We start from the raw sequence: 19,802 nt of genomic DNA, 5'->3' as shown, positions 1-19,802 counted from the left end.
TTCTCATTTATTCATAATTTTATATTGTAGTACTTTGTTAAATATAGACAGTGGCAGGAGAAAAAAGGACACAAAAACAATCAAAAAATCATTTGAACGTAAAAGGCGAGCAAAGTAGTTTCGTGTTCATAAAGAACTACATGCTTGTCAGTTAACAGGTAGCAAAGGTCTTTGAAATAGCAACAGGTCAATGTAAGACATTTAAAGAGCTAGTAGAAATTTACAAGACCAAAATCCTGCCTACCTGTTTTATTCTGATGGCCACTATGCACCACCATAGTAAGTGTTTAAATTGGTCATGAAAATTTCTGTTCCAAGTTGTTTTAACAAACAACCTTTTTAATGGGGATACTGTTCAGAATTGAGTCTTCATTCATACCAGCAGCTCTTGTTAATACTTTTCCTTTGTCTTGATGTTCAGACAGGAAGATGCATGTTGGTACTCTTAAGTCAATGTGGGCTTAGTGAGAAACTGTTACATCAAAATTTAGGATGTTTTTCGCTCTTGCTTGCAACACATTTCTGGTGGCATGAACCCAGTTATTTGCAAGGTATCCTCACTCCTCATTTCCATTAAACCAGTCCATGGATCTGTCCTTCACTGCAATGTCATATTTTCTTTCCCCATTTTGTACAGTTTGACAATCTTAAAAAAAAGGGGAAAATGTAATCAATTGTCATACAAAAGCAAAGAATGGAATATGAACCTGTTGTATCACACAAATGTGGGTAATGTTGTGGGTAACTTGGATTAGACTTAAGTACAAAGCATCACCAATATTGTATTACTGAGTCATAATGGCACAGGAGGCTATGTGGCTTATTGAGTCTGTGTCGTCCTTCTGTACAACAATCTAGTCAATGTTATTCCTCTGCACTATACCCTGCAAGTTTATTTCCCTCAGATACCATTCCAATTTCCTTTTGAAATCACTGATTATCTCTACTTCAGCCACCTTAATGGGAAGCAAGTTGCAGGATGTTAACATGTGCAGTGCAAAAAAAAATTTCATCAAATCCTCTTTGCTTGCCCAAAAGCTTAAACGTGTCCTTCAGTACCTGTGTGTACTCAAGCTAACGGGAGCAGCTTTTCTTTACCTACCTTTGCCAAATATCTCAATTTTTTATGCCTTTATCCGATATCCATTCAAACCTATTTGCTTCAAGGAGAACAGCCCCAATGTGGAAGCTACTCCACCTTCCTTTTTCTGGAAAAATTCCAGTGAATCATTGAATCCTCTCAATGATTTACACTTCCTTCCTAACACATGGTGACCAGATCTGGGAAAAGAAATCTGTTATGACCTAACCAGAGTTTGAGGGTTCTGGATAGCATCCCTGCTTTTCTACTCTAGCTTTGTTTATGAAGCCCAAGATCCCAAATGCTTTGCTAACTACTTTCAATATACTGAGACACATTCAAAGATCTAGGCACATGATTCCACACCGTCCCCACAGCCTCTACGTATTAGTGTGCCTATTCCTAAGCTCTTTGCCAAAACGCATCACCTTGCAGTATTAACTCTATTGGCCAATTCTCTGCTCGTTTTGCAGACCAGTAAACCAATATCTATGACACGTGTATCAAACAAAGTTGTGGCCTCCAGAAGACATCACTGCACCATAAATCAAGATGACGGCAGATGGGACGCCTCAGACAGAGTTCTTTTACTTTGTTTCCTTTTCCTAGTTTTCTTCTGTTTTGGCGCTTTTTTTCCCTTCTTTCTTTATACCCTTGGTCTCTAACTCAGTGCAGACCCAGCGTGGCAGATGCCCAGCCCGGCAGTCTCTCAGTGCCCGTCATGGTGGTCTTTCAGCGGTATGTGGCATCTCTCGGCTCAGCGTGGACTTCCGGTCTCGAGGTGATTCATCAAAGTGCGGTCTTATCGTGGCTAAGCACTTAAGAAAGAATGTGATAGAGTCACAGATACATACAGCATGGAAACAGACCCTTTGGTCCAACTTGTTCATGCCAATCAGATTTCCTAAATTAATCTAGTACCATTTGCTAGCATTTGGCCCATATCCCTCTAAACCCTTCATATTTGTATACTCATCCAGATGCCTGTTAAATGTTGTAATTGAGCCAGCCTCCACCACTTCCTCTGGTACCTTATTCCATACATGCACCACCCTCTGCCTGAAGAAGTTGCCCCTTAGGTCCCTTTTAAATCTTTCCCCTCTCACCTTAAACCTATGCTCTCTAGTTTTGGACTCGCCACTCCTAGAAAAGACCTTGTGCATTTACCCTATTCATGCCCCTCATGATTTTATAAACCTCTATAAGGTCACCCCTCAGTCCCCAACGCTCCAGGGAAAGTAGACCTAGCCTATTTAGCCTCTCCCTATAGCTCAAACCCTCCAACCCTGGCAACATCCTTGTAAATCTTTTCTGAACCCTTCCAAGTTTCACAATATCCTTCCTATAGCCAGAATTGCATGCAGTATTCCAAAAGTGGCCTAACCTATGTCCAGTACAGCCGCAACATGACCTCCCACATCCTATACTCAATGCACTGACCAATAAAGGCAAGCACACTAAACGCCATTTTGATGATCCTCTCTTCCTGTGCCTCCACTTTCAAGGAACTATGAATGTGTATTCCAAGGTTCCTTTGTTCAGCAACACTCCCTGGACCTTACCATTAATTGTACAGGTCCTGCCCTAATATGCCTTTCTAAAATGCAACACCTCACATTTATCTAAATTAAATTGCATCTGCCAGTCCTCAGCGCATTGGTCCATCTGATCAAGATCCTATTGGACTCTTTGCTGCCTATTACACCTCCAATTTTGGTGTCATCTGCAAACTTACTAACTACACTTCCTATGTTCACATCCAAATTATTTGTATAAATGACAAAAAGTGGACCCAGCACCGACCATTGTGGCACACCGCTAGTCACAGGCCTCCAGTCTGAAAAGCAACCCTCACCACCACCCTCTGTCATCTATCTTCGAGCCAATAAAGACAATACATTTATAACTCAAGCAAAAATATGCTATTGGCCACACAAGATTGGCAAATGCTTTCTGCATTTAGACAACCATGATTATATTATGTCAGATCATAGCTTGGTGATGCTGACATCAGTGTTTATTGGTGGTATACTTAAACACATGTATTTGTTGATAATTAACTACTAGTATGTTGCCTGTTAGATTTTCATATGTACTTTCTACATAGGCAAAAGGATAGAATGCTACCAACATTCAGTTCAAGAAGCCCTTTTGACATGATACCAATGTTTAATCATGTAGCTCAGGATTTGATTATTCTAATGCTCTGGCTGGCTTCCATCTCTGAAACTGTGTAAACTTACACTCATCCAAGACTCTGGTGTTGTGTTTCAACTCCCACGAAGTTAGTAAGAAATGAATTAAATCAACAGCAAGAAGTGATACAGAGTTGGAAGGTGTAGAATCTGTGTAGGTAGAGATGAGGGGCTGCAAAGGAGAAAAAAAGACCCTGATGGGAGTTACGTATAGGCCTCCTAGCAATAATCAGGATGCGGGAAAGAAAATAAATCGGGAGATAAAAAAGGCATGTGAGAAATATACTATTACAATAATCATGGGGGAGTTCAATATGCATATGGACTGGGAAAATCAGGTCGGTTGTGGATGTCAAGAAAAGGAATTTGTAGAATATCCACAAAATGTTTTTTGGGCCAGTTTGTAGTAGAGCCCCTAGGGAACAGGAAATTCTGGATTTGATGATGTATAATGAGGCAGACTTGATTAGGGAGCTTAAGGTGAAGGAACTCCTTGGGGCAGTGACCATTGTATGACAGAATTCACCCTACAGTTTGAGAGGAAGAAGCTGGAATCAGATGCAACAGTATTACAATTGAGTAAAAGTAACTACAAAGACATGAGGGAGGAGCTGGCCAAAGTTGATTTGAATGGAAGACTTGTAGGGGAGACAATGGAGCAGCAACAGCAGAAGTTCCTGGCAGTAACTCAAGAGGCATAGCAGAAATTCATCCCATGGAAGAAGAAACATACTAAGGTGAAGATGAGGCAACCATGACTGACAAGGGAAGTCAGGGACAGCATAAAAAATAAAATAAAAAACATAAATGTGTAAAGATTAGGAAGCCTTTAAAAACCAGAAGAGGATAACTAAACAAAAAATAAGGGAGGAGGAGAAGATGGATTATGAGACTAAGCTAGCTAGTAATATAAAAGATTGCAAAGGTTCTTGAAGACATCTTAAAGGTAAGAGAGATGCAAGACTGGACATGGGACCACTGGAAAATGAGACCGGAGAAGTAATGGGTAACAAAGAAATTGCGGAGGAAATGAATAGGTACTTTGCATCAGTTTTCACAGTGGAAGACACCAATAGATTACCAGAACATCAAGTCAGGTGAAGAGGTGAGTCTACTGGCCATTACTAAGGAGAAGGTGCTAGGGAAGCTGAAAGGTCTGAAGGTGCATAAATCACCCAGACCAGGATGACTACACCCCAGAGTTCTGAAGGAGATAGCTGAGGAGATTGTAAAGGCATTGGTGATGATCTTTCAGGAATCATTGGAGTCAGGGAGGGTCCCAGAAGACTGGAAATTGGCAAATGTAAAATTGCTGTTTAAGAAGGGAGGGAGACAGAAGACAGTAACCTTAGGCCAGTGAGCCTCCATCGTTGGAAGATTTTAGAGTCCATTAGTAAGGATGAAATCACAGAGTACTTGAAGTACATGGTAGGTGGAATCAGCATGGCTTCGTCAAGGGGAGGTCATCGCTGACAAATCCGTTAGAATTCTTTGAGAAAACGAGTGAGTTAGACAAAGGAGAGCCAGTGGGCATGATCTATTTGGATTTCCAGAAGGTCGATGACCAGGTGCCTTTGACAGGAGGCTGCTAAATAAGAGTCCATGGTGTTGAGGGCAATGTACTAGCATGGACAGAAGACTGGCTGACATGAAGATCTTTTTCAGGATGGCAACCTGTAACGAATGGAATTCCTCAGGGGTCCATGTTGAGACCACAGCTATTCACGTTATACATTAATGATCTGGATGAAGGAACCAATGGCATTGTCGATAAGTTTGCATATGACTCAAAGATAGGTGAAGGAGCAGTAGTGTAGAGGAAATGGGGAGGCTGCAGAAGGACTTGGATAGGAGAGTTGCAAAGAAGTGGCAGATGGATTACAATGTGGGTAAGTGTAAAGTTATGCATTTTGGTGGGAAAAATAGAGGCATGGTAAATTTTCTAAATGGGAAAATGTTTTGGAAATCTGAAGAACAAAGGGACTTGGCAGTCCTAGTTTAGGTTTCTCTTAACGTCAAAATGCAGGTTCAACTGGCAGTTAAGAAGGCAAATGCAATATTAGCACTTGTTTCAAGAGGACTAGAATACAACAGCAGAGATGTACTGCTGAGGCTTTTTTGGGCTGTGTATCTAGGGAAAGATGTGCTAGCACTGGAAGGAGTCCAGATAAGGTTTACAAGAATGATCCTGGGGCTGAAGGGCCTGTCATATGAAGACTGTTTGAAGACTCTGGATCTGTACTCGATAAGAGTTGATTTGATTTGATTTATTGTCATGTGTACCTAAGTACAGTGAAAAGCTTTGTTTGCGAGCAGTATAGGCAGATCATAGTAAGCAAGGATATACAGATCATAGGGTGCTTGGACAGAGTGAGGCATACAGGTTACACTGCACAGGAGGTGCGTGAAGCAAGATAAACATTAACAAGATCAACATTATTTGAAGTTACACAGTCCATTCATCAGTCTAGTAACGACAGGGAAGAAGTCATTCTTGAACTTGTTGGTGCGTGTGTTCAAGCTTCTGTATTTTCTGCCTAACAGAAGAGGTTGTAGGAGACTGTTACCAGGGTGAGAAGGGTCTTTGATGATGTTGGAAGCCTTTCTGCGGCAACGAGAAGTGTAAATGGAGTCAATGGATGGAAGGGTTTGCTTCTGTGATGGTCCACGCTATGCACACCACCCTCTGTAGTTTCTTAAGGTCCAGGGCAGAGCAGTTGCCATACCAGGCCGTTATGCACCCGGATAGTATACTCTCTATGGTGCATCTGTAAAGGTTGGTGAGGGTCTTTATGGACGTGCCAAATTTCCTGAGTCGCCTGAGGAAGAAGAGGCATTGTAGTGCATTCTTGACCATTGCATCTACACGGTAAGTCCGGGACAGGTTGTCGGTTATCGTCACTCCAAGGAACTTGATGCTCTCAACGTCCATACCGTTGACGTAGATGGGGGCACATTCTCCTCCCTTCTTTCTGAAGTCAATGATCAGTTCTTTTGTTTTGCCAACATTGAGAGAGAAGTTGCTGTCATTGCACCATGCCACCAAGCCCTACATCTCCTTTCTGTAATCTGACTCATCGCTGTTTGATATTGATCCTACCACGGTGATGTTGTCAGCAAACTTGTAGATGGCGTTCGTTTAGAATTTGGCTACACAGTTGTAGATTTACAGAGAGCACAGTATGGAGCTGAGAATGCATCCTTATGGGGCTCCAGTGTTGAGGGTTATCATGGATGGGTGCAGTTGTCTATCTTCACTGATTGCAGTCCACAGGTCAGAAAGCTGAGGATCCAGTTGCAGATGGTGGAGCCGAGACCTTGGTCTTGGAGTTCTGACATCAATTTGGAGGGGATAAAGGTGTTGACGGCGGAGCTGTAGTCGATAAGCAGAAGTCTAATGTAGGTGTCCTTGCTGTCCAGATGTTCTGGGGATAAGTGCATCCGCTGTGAACCTGTAATGTAGGTAGGCAAACTGCAGGGATCGAGGCAAGCTGGGAGGCTAGAGTTGAGGTGGGCCATGACCAGACTCTCAAAGCATTTCATGATTAAGGAGGTCAGAGCACTGGATGGTAGTCATTAAGGCATGTTGCATGTGCTTTCTTAAGTATTTGAATGATGGTGGTCTTCTTGAAGTAGGAGAGGACTTTTGGCTTGTAGGAAGGAGAGGCTGAGGATGTCAGTGAGTACCTCTGCCAGCTGCTTCCACACAGACTTCAACTGCATGGCTAGGGACTCCATCACTTTCCTTGGACTGACTCTCAGGAAGACTGATCTGACATGTGCAGTGGTGACAGAGGGAACAGGTGTGTCTGGGGCTGTCAGGGCAGGTGACACTGCACCACCGGCATTCTGCTCGAACCGAGCATTGAAAGCACTGAACGCATCAGGAAGGGATGTGTCTTTTTCCGCTATATTGCTCTGCTTCATTTTCTATCCCGTTATGTTGTTTAGGCCTTGTCATAGCGGTGGGTGTTCATATGGTTGGTTTGGACCTCTAAGATGAGGGGAGTATCTCATCGAAACTTACAGAATACTGAGAGGCCTGGATTGAGTCGATGTGGAAAAGCGGTTTCCACGGACAGGAGAGTCCTTCATCCACGGGCAGAGCCTCGGGAGTTTTTGTTTCTTTATTCATTAATGACATGAGGGCATTCCTGACCAGGCAGCATTTATTGCTCATTCCTAATTGCCCAGAGGGTGGTTTAAAGTCAACCACATTGCTGTGGGTCTGGAGTCACATATAGGCCAGACCAGGTGAGGATGGCAGTTTCCCTCCCTAAAGGATATTAGTGAACCAGGTGGGTTTTTCCTGACAATCGACAATGGATTCATGGTCATCATTAGATTCTTAATTCTAGATATTGTATTGAATTCAAATTCCATCATCTGCTGTGGCAGGATTTGAACCCGTGTTCCCGGACTTTATCTGGGTCTCTGGATAACACTAGCGACAACACCACTAGGCCATTGCCTCCCCACTGAGTGAAGGGATGATCCTTCAGAACTGAGATGAGGAGGAATTTCTTCAGCCAGAGGGTGGCGAATCTGTGGAACTCACTGCCGCAGAGGGCTGTGGAGGCCAAGTTATTCAGCGTATTTAAGACAGAGATAGATAGGTTCTTGATCAGTCAGGAGATCAAGGGTTACAGAGAGAAGGCAAGAGAATGGGGTTGAGAAACATATCAGCCAATATCGTATGGCAGAATAGGCTCGATGGGCCAAATGGCCTAATTTTGCTCCTATATCTTATGGTCTTAATTCCAGTTCACCCATTATCCTTGTCTTCCTGAGCTATACTGGCTCCCAGTCTGGCAACACCAATTTTAAAATTCTCATTCTTTATGTAATCTCTTCACGACATCACTCCTGTCACTCATCTCTGCCAGCCCTACAACTCCAGTCTCTAGATATCTCCACTCCATTAATTCTGGCATCCCGAGAAACTTCAATTTTACTTAAAAATTGAAACTGCTGGAAATACTCAGCAGGTCTGGCAGCATCTGTGCAGAGAGAAACAGTTAATGTTTCAAATCAATATGGCTCTTCTTCAGAAGATGGATTTTAATTGCACCACTATTTGACAACTTTGCCTTAAACTGCCAAGATCCTAAGTACTGGAATTCTCCCTCTAACCCTCCTTGCCTCTGTCCTCAAAATGCTCTTCAAAATCTATCCTTTTGATCAATCTGTCCTAATCTATTCTTTGTCTGGCTTAGTATCAACTATTAATGAATAACCGTTAGGTGTAAAGCACCTTGGCACATTTTACTACATTAAATGTACCACATAAATCTAAGTTGTTTTTGATCTTGAGCTAACACTGGCTTAAGTGCGAAAGGCTCCTCAGTCCCTTTTGTGCTACAGATTCTGACTCCATTCCACATTTTAAATGAGTACGTGAAAACAGGGATCCTTACCAGTTGTGGAATAGTAGGTATTAAATTCCATGTTATCTGAATGCTGCTCAGCATTACTACGATACAAGTCTTTCTTAGTTATTATCAAACTTTCACAAGAGGATGATGATGATGATGATGATGATATACGCATGCTGAGGAAACCCTCTTTCTGGCCACAAAGTGAACAGTGAACTGGTGTGTCACAGGGACCCCGAGGTATTTTGACTTCATTTCGCATGTATCTTCTGATAGCACCACTGTGATGCAGTGGCCTTCCCCGTTGCCAGATGTAATGGGATGGAGCAATTGCCATAACCTATGGAAACAAAATTCTCTTATATGAAGCTTTATAGATGTGGTTATGAGACTCGTACACGTGTGAAAGTTCTTCCTTAACTTGTTTGGTCTGTTTTATGCTTATAAATAATAGCCACTGAAAATGTGCATTTAGTACTGGTACCATGCATGCAGCCCCAAGTTTGCATAACTACCTGTATCGGAAAACAGCTGGAGGTCACACATCACAACCGCTATATCCACTTTTGCGAACTATTAAACTTTGTGTTCTGGTTCTCATTTTCCCTCCAAACGTTTCCAACAAGTACTTCTCTTTGACTATGCCTTTCGTATACCATACCCTCTGTATTCTTTTTTGTGGTCCTTAAGTTAAAGGTGTCTGACATGTTTATCTGGGTAAGTGTTATAGAAATACTGTAATTTTTTTGCTTTCATGGGCTGTAGGTGTCACCAGCCAAACTTTTCTTTAATCGCCAATAAAGGTGGAGATACTACTTGGATGAGAATAAATAAGATTGCACCTATAGTATTATATTTTGTAAAAATTCAGATTGAATCGAGAACATCAAAATAAGAAAATGATTTGACATTATTTGAACACACAAGCCACCCTGGTTCCTTGTCACAAACAAATATACCTAGTTGTCTGTAAGAGGAGTATTGCTGAAGTAAAGAGGATGAATCAGTCTTTCATGTTTGCTATAAGATTGTTGCACTTGTTCTTGTCTAGTATAATTTTTTTTGTGCATAAAATTTTCAGTTTTTTGTTAAAAATAAATTGGCAGCCTTGTGAAGATGTTCAATGACTGACCTCCACAGTAAACAAGAATAAAAATAAAACAATGGTCTATCAAGCTAGGTTTCTCTCTGGGATCTGATTTGTCCAATATTAATATCAGAAAGGATACCACAATCTATGCTATCAAATCCTTTAATCATCTTACTAAGTCTAGTTATATCACCTACTAATTTTTTCTACTTGAGGGATTGCAAATCTAATATATGCAGGTTGCCCTCATGACCTAATCCTTTTAGCCAATATACTATTCTGGTTTTCTGTGCAGAATATTCTTGCAAAGCTGTGATACCCAGAATCTTGCACATTGCTCCAGATTTGGTCCAACAAGAATTTTATGTAGGGTGGTGACCTTCTTGAAGACCTCAGGCAATGCTGGAATTCAACTGGTTGCTAAGAGATACCTCCCTGTGATAATCCTCTTCTCCGTTCCTCTTAAACTCCTACAGAAGTATGGTTTAGGATATAGATTTGTTGTCATGGAATCCCTACAGCGTGGGAGCAGATTCCATTCAGCCCATCCAGCTCAACCAACCCTCTGAAGAGCCTCCACCCCCATACTTTATCCCTGTAACCCTGCATCTCCCATCCCTGCATCTCCCAGGTTAATCCACATAGTCTGCACATCCCAGGACACTACGGGCAATTTAGCATGGCCAATCCACCTAACCTGCACATCTTTAGACTGTGGAAGGAAACCGGAGCACCCAGGCAAAACCCACACAGACGTGGGGAGAACATGCAAACTCCATACAGACAGTCACCCAGGATGGAATCAAACCCAGGTCCCTGGCACTGCAATGTAGAGGTGCAAACCACAGAGCCACCATGCCGCCTATCACAAGCTTTGGACATAAATTTATGTTCCTGACAAGAAATGAAAGAGCATGTTGAACACTTCAATGTGCAAAGCTGAGGCAAAAGCACTTAAATAAAAAATGTTGCACAATTAGGTGAGTTAAGAAATTATCTTCTCAACAGTGTTTTTATCCCAGAAGTTATTAGTCTGTTGTCGTTACTTATATCGAAAACAAGGTACATTCGTTTGGGACAAAGGACCAGGATAGCTGCTGTCTTGAATATCAGCTATGTGAACCTTTGTTGTACTCCCTGTATGGCAAGTATGTCCATTTTTAGGTAGGGAGACTAAAACTGCAATATGCTCGATTTGGTCTCACGAAGTAAGGCCCTGTTTAATTGCAGTAAGACATCCTTGATTATGAGAAAACAGCGCTAACATTTTGAATCCAATGACCCTTCGTCAGAACAGTTCTAAATTCTGAAGAAGTGTCACCAGACTTGAAACATTTATGGTGCTTTCTCTTCATAGATGTTGCCAGACCTGCTGAGTTTCTCGAGCAATTTCTGTTTTTGTTTGTTTCAAATCTCCAGCATCCATAGTTATTTGTTTTATCCCTGCTTCTGAACTCAAATTCTCTTGCAATGAAGGCAAATATACCATTTGCCTCTCTAATTGCTTGTTGTATCTGCCTGTCTACTTGCATTGACTGGTGTATGAGAACTCAAATCCTTTTGTACATCCATGTTTCCCAATGTATCACCAGTTAAATAATATTCTTCTTTTATAAAACAATGAACTGTATAACTTCACAGCTTGCCACATTGTACTGCATCTAGTATGTTTTGCCCACTCACTCAACTTGTCTATATCACCTTGAAGGTTCCTTGGAACGTCCTCACATCCCTGCCCAGTTTTGTGTGATCAGCAAACTGGGATATATTGCATTTGTAGCAGGACATTTTTATATGTCATTAATAGTTGGGACCCTAAGCACAGATTCTTAGGGTGCACCACTGGTCACTCACTGCCTACCACCCAGAAAAACATCTATTTATTCCCACTCTGCTTCCTGTCAATCAATTTTCAATCCATGCTAATATATTACCCTAACTCCCATGTGCTTTAATTTTACCTACTTACATCTTCCCAAAAACCTTCTGAAAAATCGAAATACACCACATGCAGTGGTTCTCACTTACTTATTCTACAAGTTACATCCACAAAAAGAAACTCACATAGATTTGTGAAGTATGACTTGCCTTTCATAAATCCATGCTGGTTTTGTCCAATCCCATTAATGGTTTCCAAATGTCTGTTATCAGATATTTTATAATAGCATTTTTTCTACTACCGATATTGGACCAACGGGTCTGTAATTCAATTTTCTCTCCCTCTTTTTTTTAAAAAGCTGTGGGGTGACAACTGTCACCCTCCAATTTTTAGGAACTGCTCCAGAGTTCATAAAGTTTTGGAAGATGATTACCAATGCATCCAATACTTTCACAGCCACTTCCTTTAGTACTCTGTGATGTAGATTATCATGCCCTGATGATCGTCTACTTTTAACACTATTCATTTCCCTAGTATAATGGTATTACTAATACTGATTTCCATCGCTTCTGCCCTCTCAGGAGACCCTTCATTCCCTTATATTTCTGGGAGGTTATTTGTGCCCTCTTTTTTGAAGTCAGAATTGAAGTATGTGTTCAATTTTTCTGACATTTCTTTGTTCCCTATTATAATTTCCCTGGATTCTGACTGTAAGCTTAACATTTGTCTTTACCATCTTTTTCTCTTCATATATTTATAAAAGCTTCTATAATCAGTTTTTTATGTTTCCTCACCCTAACTCTCATATTCTATTTACCCCCTCTTAAGCAAGCTTTTTGTCCTTTGGCTTTCTGCTTTTTCTTACAATTTTATATGGCTCCTCTTTGGATCTAAACGATCTCTAATTTATTTTGTAAGGCATGGTAGAACCATTTTTCTCTTTCATTTTTGCACCAGACAGGAATGAATAACTGTTGTAATTCATGCACACATTCTTCTCTTGCCATCTACTGTCAACCCTTTCAATAAGATTCCTGAAACCATCTTGGCCAATTCGTGTCCCATACCCTCATAGCTTTTTTTTTAGGTTCAGGACCTTAGTTTTGACTTCGACATCATGATGTGATTGGGTCCCCTTATCCTCACTTATCATCCCACCAGCCTCCGTATTCAAAGGATCACCCTCCGCCATTTCAGACAACTCCAGAGAATGCCACCACCAAAGATGTCTTCCCCGCAATTCCCCTGTCTGCATTTCTCAGGGACACCTTAGTCCATCCCTCGATGCCCACTAACACCACTCCCCCTCCAACGCACCTTCCCATGTAAGTGCAGAAGGTGCAACACCTGCCCTTCACCACTTCCCAGCTCACCATCCAAGGGCCAAAACAGTCATTGTCTTTCTCTTTCTAGATGAAGCAGCACTTCACCTACACCTCCTCCAATCTAGTCTATTGCATTCACTGCATCCAATGTGGCCTACTCCACATTGGAGAAACCAAATGCAGACTGGATGAGCACTTTGCAGAACATGTCCAGTCCCTGTGTAAGCATTATCTTGACCTCCCCGCAGCTGGTCATTTCAACACAGCATCCTGCTCGCATGCCCACTTGTCTGTCCTTAGAATGCTGCAATGCTCCAGTGAATCACAGTGCAGACTGGAGTAACAACATCTCATCTTAAAACTAGGCACTTTACAACCTTCTGGACTTTCAACACCTTCAGACTGTGAACTCACTCCTATTTCTCCTAGCTTTACTTGTTGCATTCTCTGTCACCTTGTCCTCTCTTTCCCAACTCCAGAGGGACCATCTGTTCCTTACAGTTTGGCAGCTGGACACACCGTTGTTCTGCCATTCTCAAATTCCAATCACATAATCTGCAGAATAAGCACCCTTTTTCACCCAGCACTCCACCGCACACTATTATATAAATGCTGAGCCCTCCACACTTCACATCAGCCCTGACAAAGAGGCATCTAGGCTTCAAGTGTTAGCTTGCTCTCTCTCCACGGATGCTGGCCAACCTGCTGTGATTGTTTCCCCTGATGACATTGATCCCTGTACTACTTAGATGCAACCCGTCCTGTTGTACTGGTTCCACCCTCCGAGAACCAGTGCCAATGTCCCAGGAATCTGAATCACTCCCTCCTTTTCTCCAGCCACACCATTTCTCCAGCCAGGTATTCATATTCTATTATTTCTACTCTCACTAGCACATGGCACTGTTTGTAATCCTGAGTTTACTACAGATGAGGTCCTTATAATCTGCCTGTAGGACTTTGTCCCTTTTTTTTTGAACCTAAGTCATCGGTACCAAAATGTACCACATCCACTAGCTGTTGGCCCTTCCTGTTCAGAATGTCCTGCAGCTACTCAGTCATCTCTGACCCTGGCATCAGGGAGGCAACATACCGTCGTGGAGTCTCTTTTGCAGTCACAGAAATGTTCCCCTTACCACTGAATGCTCTATTACTACAGCCCTGCCATTCTTCATTCCCCTTTGTACACTACAGCCACCAATGCTGCCGTGGACATGAATTTTGTTGTTATTTGAGAAATTGTCCTCCCTAACAGTATCAAAAGAAGTATATCTGTTAGAGAGGGCACAGCCACAGACTCCTGCATTATCTGCCTTTCTCTACTCAGCCTGGTGGTCACTGATATCCTTTCTGCCTACTTAATCTTTACTTGCCACATGACCACCTCACATCTTGCTGGTCACAGTATTCTAGCATTGCAGATGCTCCGCACTGAGACCACCCACAGCTCCATTTCCAAAACGCGGTTAGCCAGCAACTGCAGCTGGACAAACCTCCTGTACACATGCACTTCTGCCCAGGACCCTGAAAATGCCTATAACTTCCCACATAGTGTAGAAGAGTCTATGTGAGTTCTGCTGCCATGACTTCACTTTAGGTTAAGCTTGTTAGTTAGTCCCTTTAAGGAATATTAATTATGCTAGTGACCGTATTTCATTTCAAACGCTCTTGCTGAAATGCAAAGTCCTAGCCTCCAGTCTCTAAAGGCCTTGATTCAAGTCTCAATTTAACTTCCCTTTTTGTTACTTATATTATCTTCTGATAAAGGCTGTACTTTTCTCAGTTAAATCTAAACAGAGTTACTTGATTAAAAATGTACGTTTTTCTAAATTAGAAATTTTCAGCCAACCAATGAACTTATGGTTTTTCTGTGATATCACTGTTTTTTCCAGTCTGTTTCAAACTCAGCATGAGCTGACTCTCTGACTCCCAAGGTAAGTGGTGTAGGCATCAAGCCTCTTGCCCCGATTTACTACCTCCTGCTCTGAGCTGCACCCTTGCAGGTCCTGCTGCCTCTCTGACTCCCATACTAAAGTTTCATGCCAATTAGCTGCTTTCCCTGCACTTGTGATGTCATGATGCTATTAGTTTTAGTGCAGGTAGATGTCTTGATCTGCACCTTACTTTCTCTGCCTTATACATCTCGCTCTGGGGAATTGTATTTCTGCAAGTAACCCTTAATTGAAGCATGTCTTTCTCCCACTATCTTGAATTTCCAGTTACTCACTCTGACTCAGTCTCCTTCACTCTGACCATGCAGTTACTCTGACTTTTGAGCAACAGGAAGAATGCCAACTCAGGTTACTTTACATGAGGGACAATACATAAGTCATTGATTACAGTGAGATAATGGATATTAATGCGGTAATTCTCACCTCCTCACAACAGCGTTTACTCACAGCTGCCCTAAAACTAATTTTTGCCCAAAGCTGATCTCGTTGCTTTAAGAAATCTGGAAATAATTTCTTCCATTTTTTTCCAAGAGCCCATGGAAAAATTTCATACTTGTATTCCTCCTCATCCTCCTCCATGGTATTGGCTAAGTATCTTAAAAAAAAGGGGCAGAAACATTTTCAAATATGTATGATGTAAAGTACATTCATCATGTATAAACTGATCTAATCCTAACTATCTAATTTACTTAATTTTCTTTGATTACATCAGGTTTTGATTAGGAAAACACATTAGTGTTCCCAGAGACACTCAATAATAAACTGTGTTCAGAACACAGCAAAATATTGCTGATAAAAGACAACAGGACACTTTACAAGAATATTAATTTAAAGGGAAAAACACATGTCAATGATGAGAGGATAGTGCTGATTGGTTGACAAGTGGACTCTGATTGTTAGATGTACTGCCCTGGAGAATGCACCTATTAAAATTCTCAATTGATAGTCTTCTGAGGGGAAAAAACTTTTACTGTTTTTATTATATGACCTTCCTTGCATTTTGATCTCAATTATATTAAATACAAGGTGTCACATATGAAATGTAAAGGCTTTAGATTTATTCAGCTTTGCTGCTGAATTCTTCCATTCTTATTCTTCAGTAATTTTCAGTTGAAGTGATTTGCCTTACACAAAATGGAATTTAAGTCAGCACATTGGAGCAGGCTTGATGGATGGTGGGGTGAGGGGAACACACTAGTAAGACATTATCTTATTTACTCAATCACAAGACATGGGCATAACTGGCTAAATCAGCACTTAACAATCATCTCTAATTGGCCCTGAAATGTTGGTGGTAGATCTGCCAGGACTTCTGCGCTTGATTTCTGGCATCAAGAAAACTGTCTCCCCATTAAGTTGGGGCAGGAAGTGCCTGATGAAGACAGTGGCCAAATTTAACGTAAGGTCCTTAGAGAACAAGGCTGTGGAAGTAATAACAAGGTAATCAGGAAACAGAAAGGAGTTCAATAAACATTTTGCATCAATCTTCACAGTAAAAGACTTAATAACATTCTAAAAATGCTAAACAAATCAACAGGGAAAAACAGCAGCAAAATAAATGTAATTGTTTTCACTAAAGAAAGCGAACCAAGGAAATAAATGGAGCAAAAGATCCATAAGTCACCTGGACCTGATGAGATGTATCCTAGGATATTAAAAGAAGAACGTACAGAGATAGTGGATGTACTGAGTGTAACCTTCCAAAAGTCCTTAGAGTCTGTTGAAGTCTCTGAGGACTGATAAATTTGCCAACGTTGGGAGAAAGCCTAAAGATCAAAACGAGCTCAAAATCATTATTAAAAGGGGAGAAATATAATTTGCACTTTTAGAAAAAAAAGAAACTTCTAATAACCTTAGCAATATCAAAACACTGAGTAATGCATTTCCATCAATTGAATAGGCATTATGTTAATGTGGTAAAATACATTATGACACTTCACAGAAATATTATTAAACAAAATATGACATTACATCTGATGAAGACAAGGAAATGTTCGAAAATTGTTTTAGAGAAATAGGTTTTCAGGAACATCTTAAAGGAGGTAAGATGCGATAAGTGTCAGATATTAATTGTATATTAATTATATTCATGTGATGGGTATTATCTGGGGGCTATTAACTCCTATTCCATATAGGACCAGACTGAAACTGGGTCTGTTGGATTTTCAACGTATGTTTATAATGTGTGTCTCAATAAATAAATGCTTATAAAATGTCCAACCCTTATACTCCACTTTAATTTTTTACCACCTGGCCATTTAGGATACAACGATCGGGATTTTATGAAGGGCATTCCAGAACTTGATCTTTGGTTGCTGATGGCAGTGTCACCAAAACTTTTTAAAAAAATATATGCAATCAAAAAGAAACTCAACAGATCTGATATCATTTGTGGACAGAGGAAAAGTTAATGTTTCAAATCCAGTATGACTCTTCTTCAGAATTCAGGTCTGGAAAAGTGATTCTTTTTGCAAAATCCAAAAAGAGAGTGCTAATGGCAGCAGAAGAGAGATATAGATGAAGAGTAGGCAATAGTAACAGAAAATAGTGCAGCTCTGCAATGCAAACAAAACACTGGGGAGAATCAAAACAAAATTGTTGACTCAACGTTGAGTCCTGTAGGCTTCAAAGTACCCAAGTGGAAAAATGAAGCTGCACATTACCCAAATGAAAAATGAGGTGCTCTTCCTGCAGCTTTCATTGGGCTTCTCTGGAACAAGACAGCAGAAATGTCAACATGAGAATTAGACGGTGGATTAAAATGGCAAGCAACTGGAAAGTTGGGGGTCATTCTACGGACAGAGCAGAGATGTTTTGAAAAGCAGTCAGCCAGTCTGCATTTGGTCTTACTAATATGCAAACCATTGCATTGCGAGTGTGAATATAGTAGGCTAGATTGAAAGAATCACTGCTTCACTTGGAAGGGCTATGTTTGTTCTTGGGCAGTGAGGAGGGAGGAAGTAAAGGGGCAAGTGTCACACCTGCAATTGCATGGGAAGGTGCCACAAGGCAGAGGAGATGATGAATTTGTGGTGGCATCCTGAATACAGGATCCTGAATAAGGGCGGCACGGTAGCTCAGTAATTAGCACTACTGCCTGACAATCCAGAGACCCACGTTCAATCCTGTGCTCAGGCCAACATCTGTGTAGAGTTTGTACATTCTCTGTGTCTACGTGGGTTTCCTCCAGGTGGTCCGGTGTCCTCCCACAGTCCAAAGATGTGTAGTTTAGGTGGATTGGCTGTGCTAAATTGTCCCTAGTGTCCGTGGATGTGCAGGCTAGGTGGATTAGCCATGGGAAATGCAGGGTGCCAGGGACTGGGTTGGTGTGGGTGGGATGGTCTTTGGAGGGTCGGTGTGGACTGGACAGGCTGAATGACCTGCTTCCACACTGTGGGGACTCTATGACTATGAGTCAGAACACAGACAGCAAAATGCAAGAATGACAAATGACAAATCAGCAGACACTTACAGAGAAGGTGTTTTTCTTTTATGTATGTCATGTATATATTTTGATTTTGTGAGCACCATTATAAAACTTTGAAGGCATTTTAATATTTTTAATGGGAAGCAGAGGTATATAAAACTCAATAAAATTTTGTCTGACATACTGAAAATTCTACCAGTGGAAAAAATTTCAAAAATTCCGATCAGTACAGCTTTAATAACTATTTACTTGAATCACTTCTTACAGAACTGGTTTAGACTTCTGTTCCTTTGGCATTTATTATGACAACATCAATACATTTTATCAGAACTTGAAAATGGGCTTACTGCCAATAAAACTACCCATCTCAACTCAGATTTTTCTTGGATTGCCAAATTTAGAATTACATCTTTAATATCAAGGAGTCAAGTGTGATAGAAGATTAAGTATTATTGACACACATGCATCAGAATATTCTTTTTCAATTAAATAACTTAAAACTTCACTCTCAGTCAACACATGAATAAATTATGCTAATATAAACCAGTGAAATAGAAATATTTATTCAATGGTCTTTACTCCATGGATGGTGTTAAAAAAAACATACTCAGCAGCTAATTATTTTTCTATATGTACCACAGATTTTTCATTCGTGTAAAATTCTTTCTATTCAATGAAAAAAAATGTTTGTTGGCAAACAACCAAAATAATACTGTAACAATATGAAAATTATGGACACTAAACATCCTTATAACTCACTTGTGGTAAAAATACAAATTCATGGCTTTATGAAATAAAAACAGAAGTAAACTAAACTTTTGGTACAAACTACTATCAATTGGGAAACATTACTTGATGTTGGAAAACAGATTTTACTGACATTTTTTCTGGAAAGTATCAGACAAGGTACTTGATCTGAGGAATTCATTAAACCAGCGTGTGGCGAATACCAGGACATTGAGCAAATGTATGGAGGAGATAGACATATTTTTAATTAGTAATGGGTCGAAGGGTTATGAAGGGCAGGCAGGAAAGGAGTTGAGACTGAGGGGCTGAATTGCCTATTCCTGCTCCTAGTTTTTAAGATGTTAAACATAAGTATATTATGCCTATTTAGATGGTGAAGATCCCACGTAGTATTTGATAAAACAGAAAAGGAAATCCCAGTGTCTAAGCCGCCGTTCCTTCCTCATGAATATATTGCTATAAACTAAAGATTAACTGGCTATTAATCTCTTTTATTTGTGGAACGGTACTCAGGCATTTTGACATGGTATTGTGTCATACAATCAAAATGTTAAACCAAACCCTCATAATACATTTGTTTTTATTTTAGATTCAAACAAATAAAGCCTATTATAGACAACAAGGTGCAGGGCTGGATGAACACAGCAGGCCAAGCAGCATCATAGGAGCAGAGAGGCTGACGTTTCAGGCCTAGACCCTTCATCAGAAAAGGGGGAGGGGAAGGGGTTTCTGAA

The 19,802-nt window shown here is 40.8% G+C and overlaps 1 protein-coding gene across 1 annotated transcript in view; it reads right to left on the bottom strand.

Annotated features, from left to right (window-relative positions):
* Nucleotides 1-42: 42 nt before the first annotated feature.
* LOC109910554 (speedy protein A) overlaps nucleotides 43-19,802 on the bottom strand; it is a 48,144-nt gene continuing 28,384 nt past the window's right edge. Inside the window, exons 4-7 of the mRNA XM_048596676.1 lie at nucleotides 17,558-17,604; nucleotides 15,318-15,489; nucleotides 8,694-8,991; nucleotides 43-646 (exon numbers count right to left, since the gene is read on the bottom strand). Of these exons, the coding sequence (XP_048452633.1) occupies nucleotides 558-646; nucleotides 8,694-8,991; nucleotides 15,318-15,489; nucleotides 17,558-17,604 (606 nt within the window). The 3' untranslated portion in view covers nucleotides 43-557. The remainder of the gene's footprint in view (nucleotides 647-8,693; nucleotides 8,992-15,317; nucleotides 15,490-17,557; nucleotides 17,605-19,802) is intronic.

Source organism: Rhincodon typus, chromosome 5 (assembly GCF_021869965.1).
Source record: "Rhincodon typus isolate 14 chromosome 5, sRhiTyp1.1, whole genome shotgun sequence".
In the NCBI taxonomy this organism is placed as follows: domain Eukaryota; kingdom Metazoa; phylum Chordata; class Chondrichthyes; order Orectolobiformes; family Rhincodontidae; genus Rhincodon; species Rhincodon typus.
The sequence above is the reverse complement of the archived record's forward strand: the minus strand, read 5'-3'. Positions and strand labels throughout refer to the sequence as shown.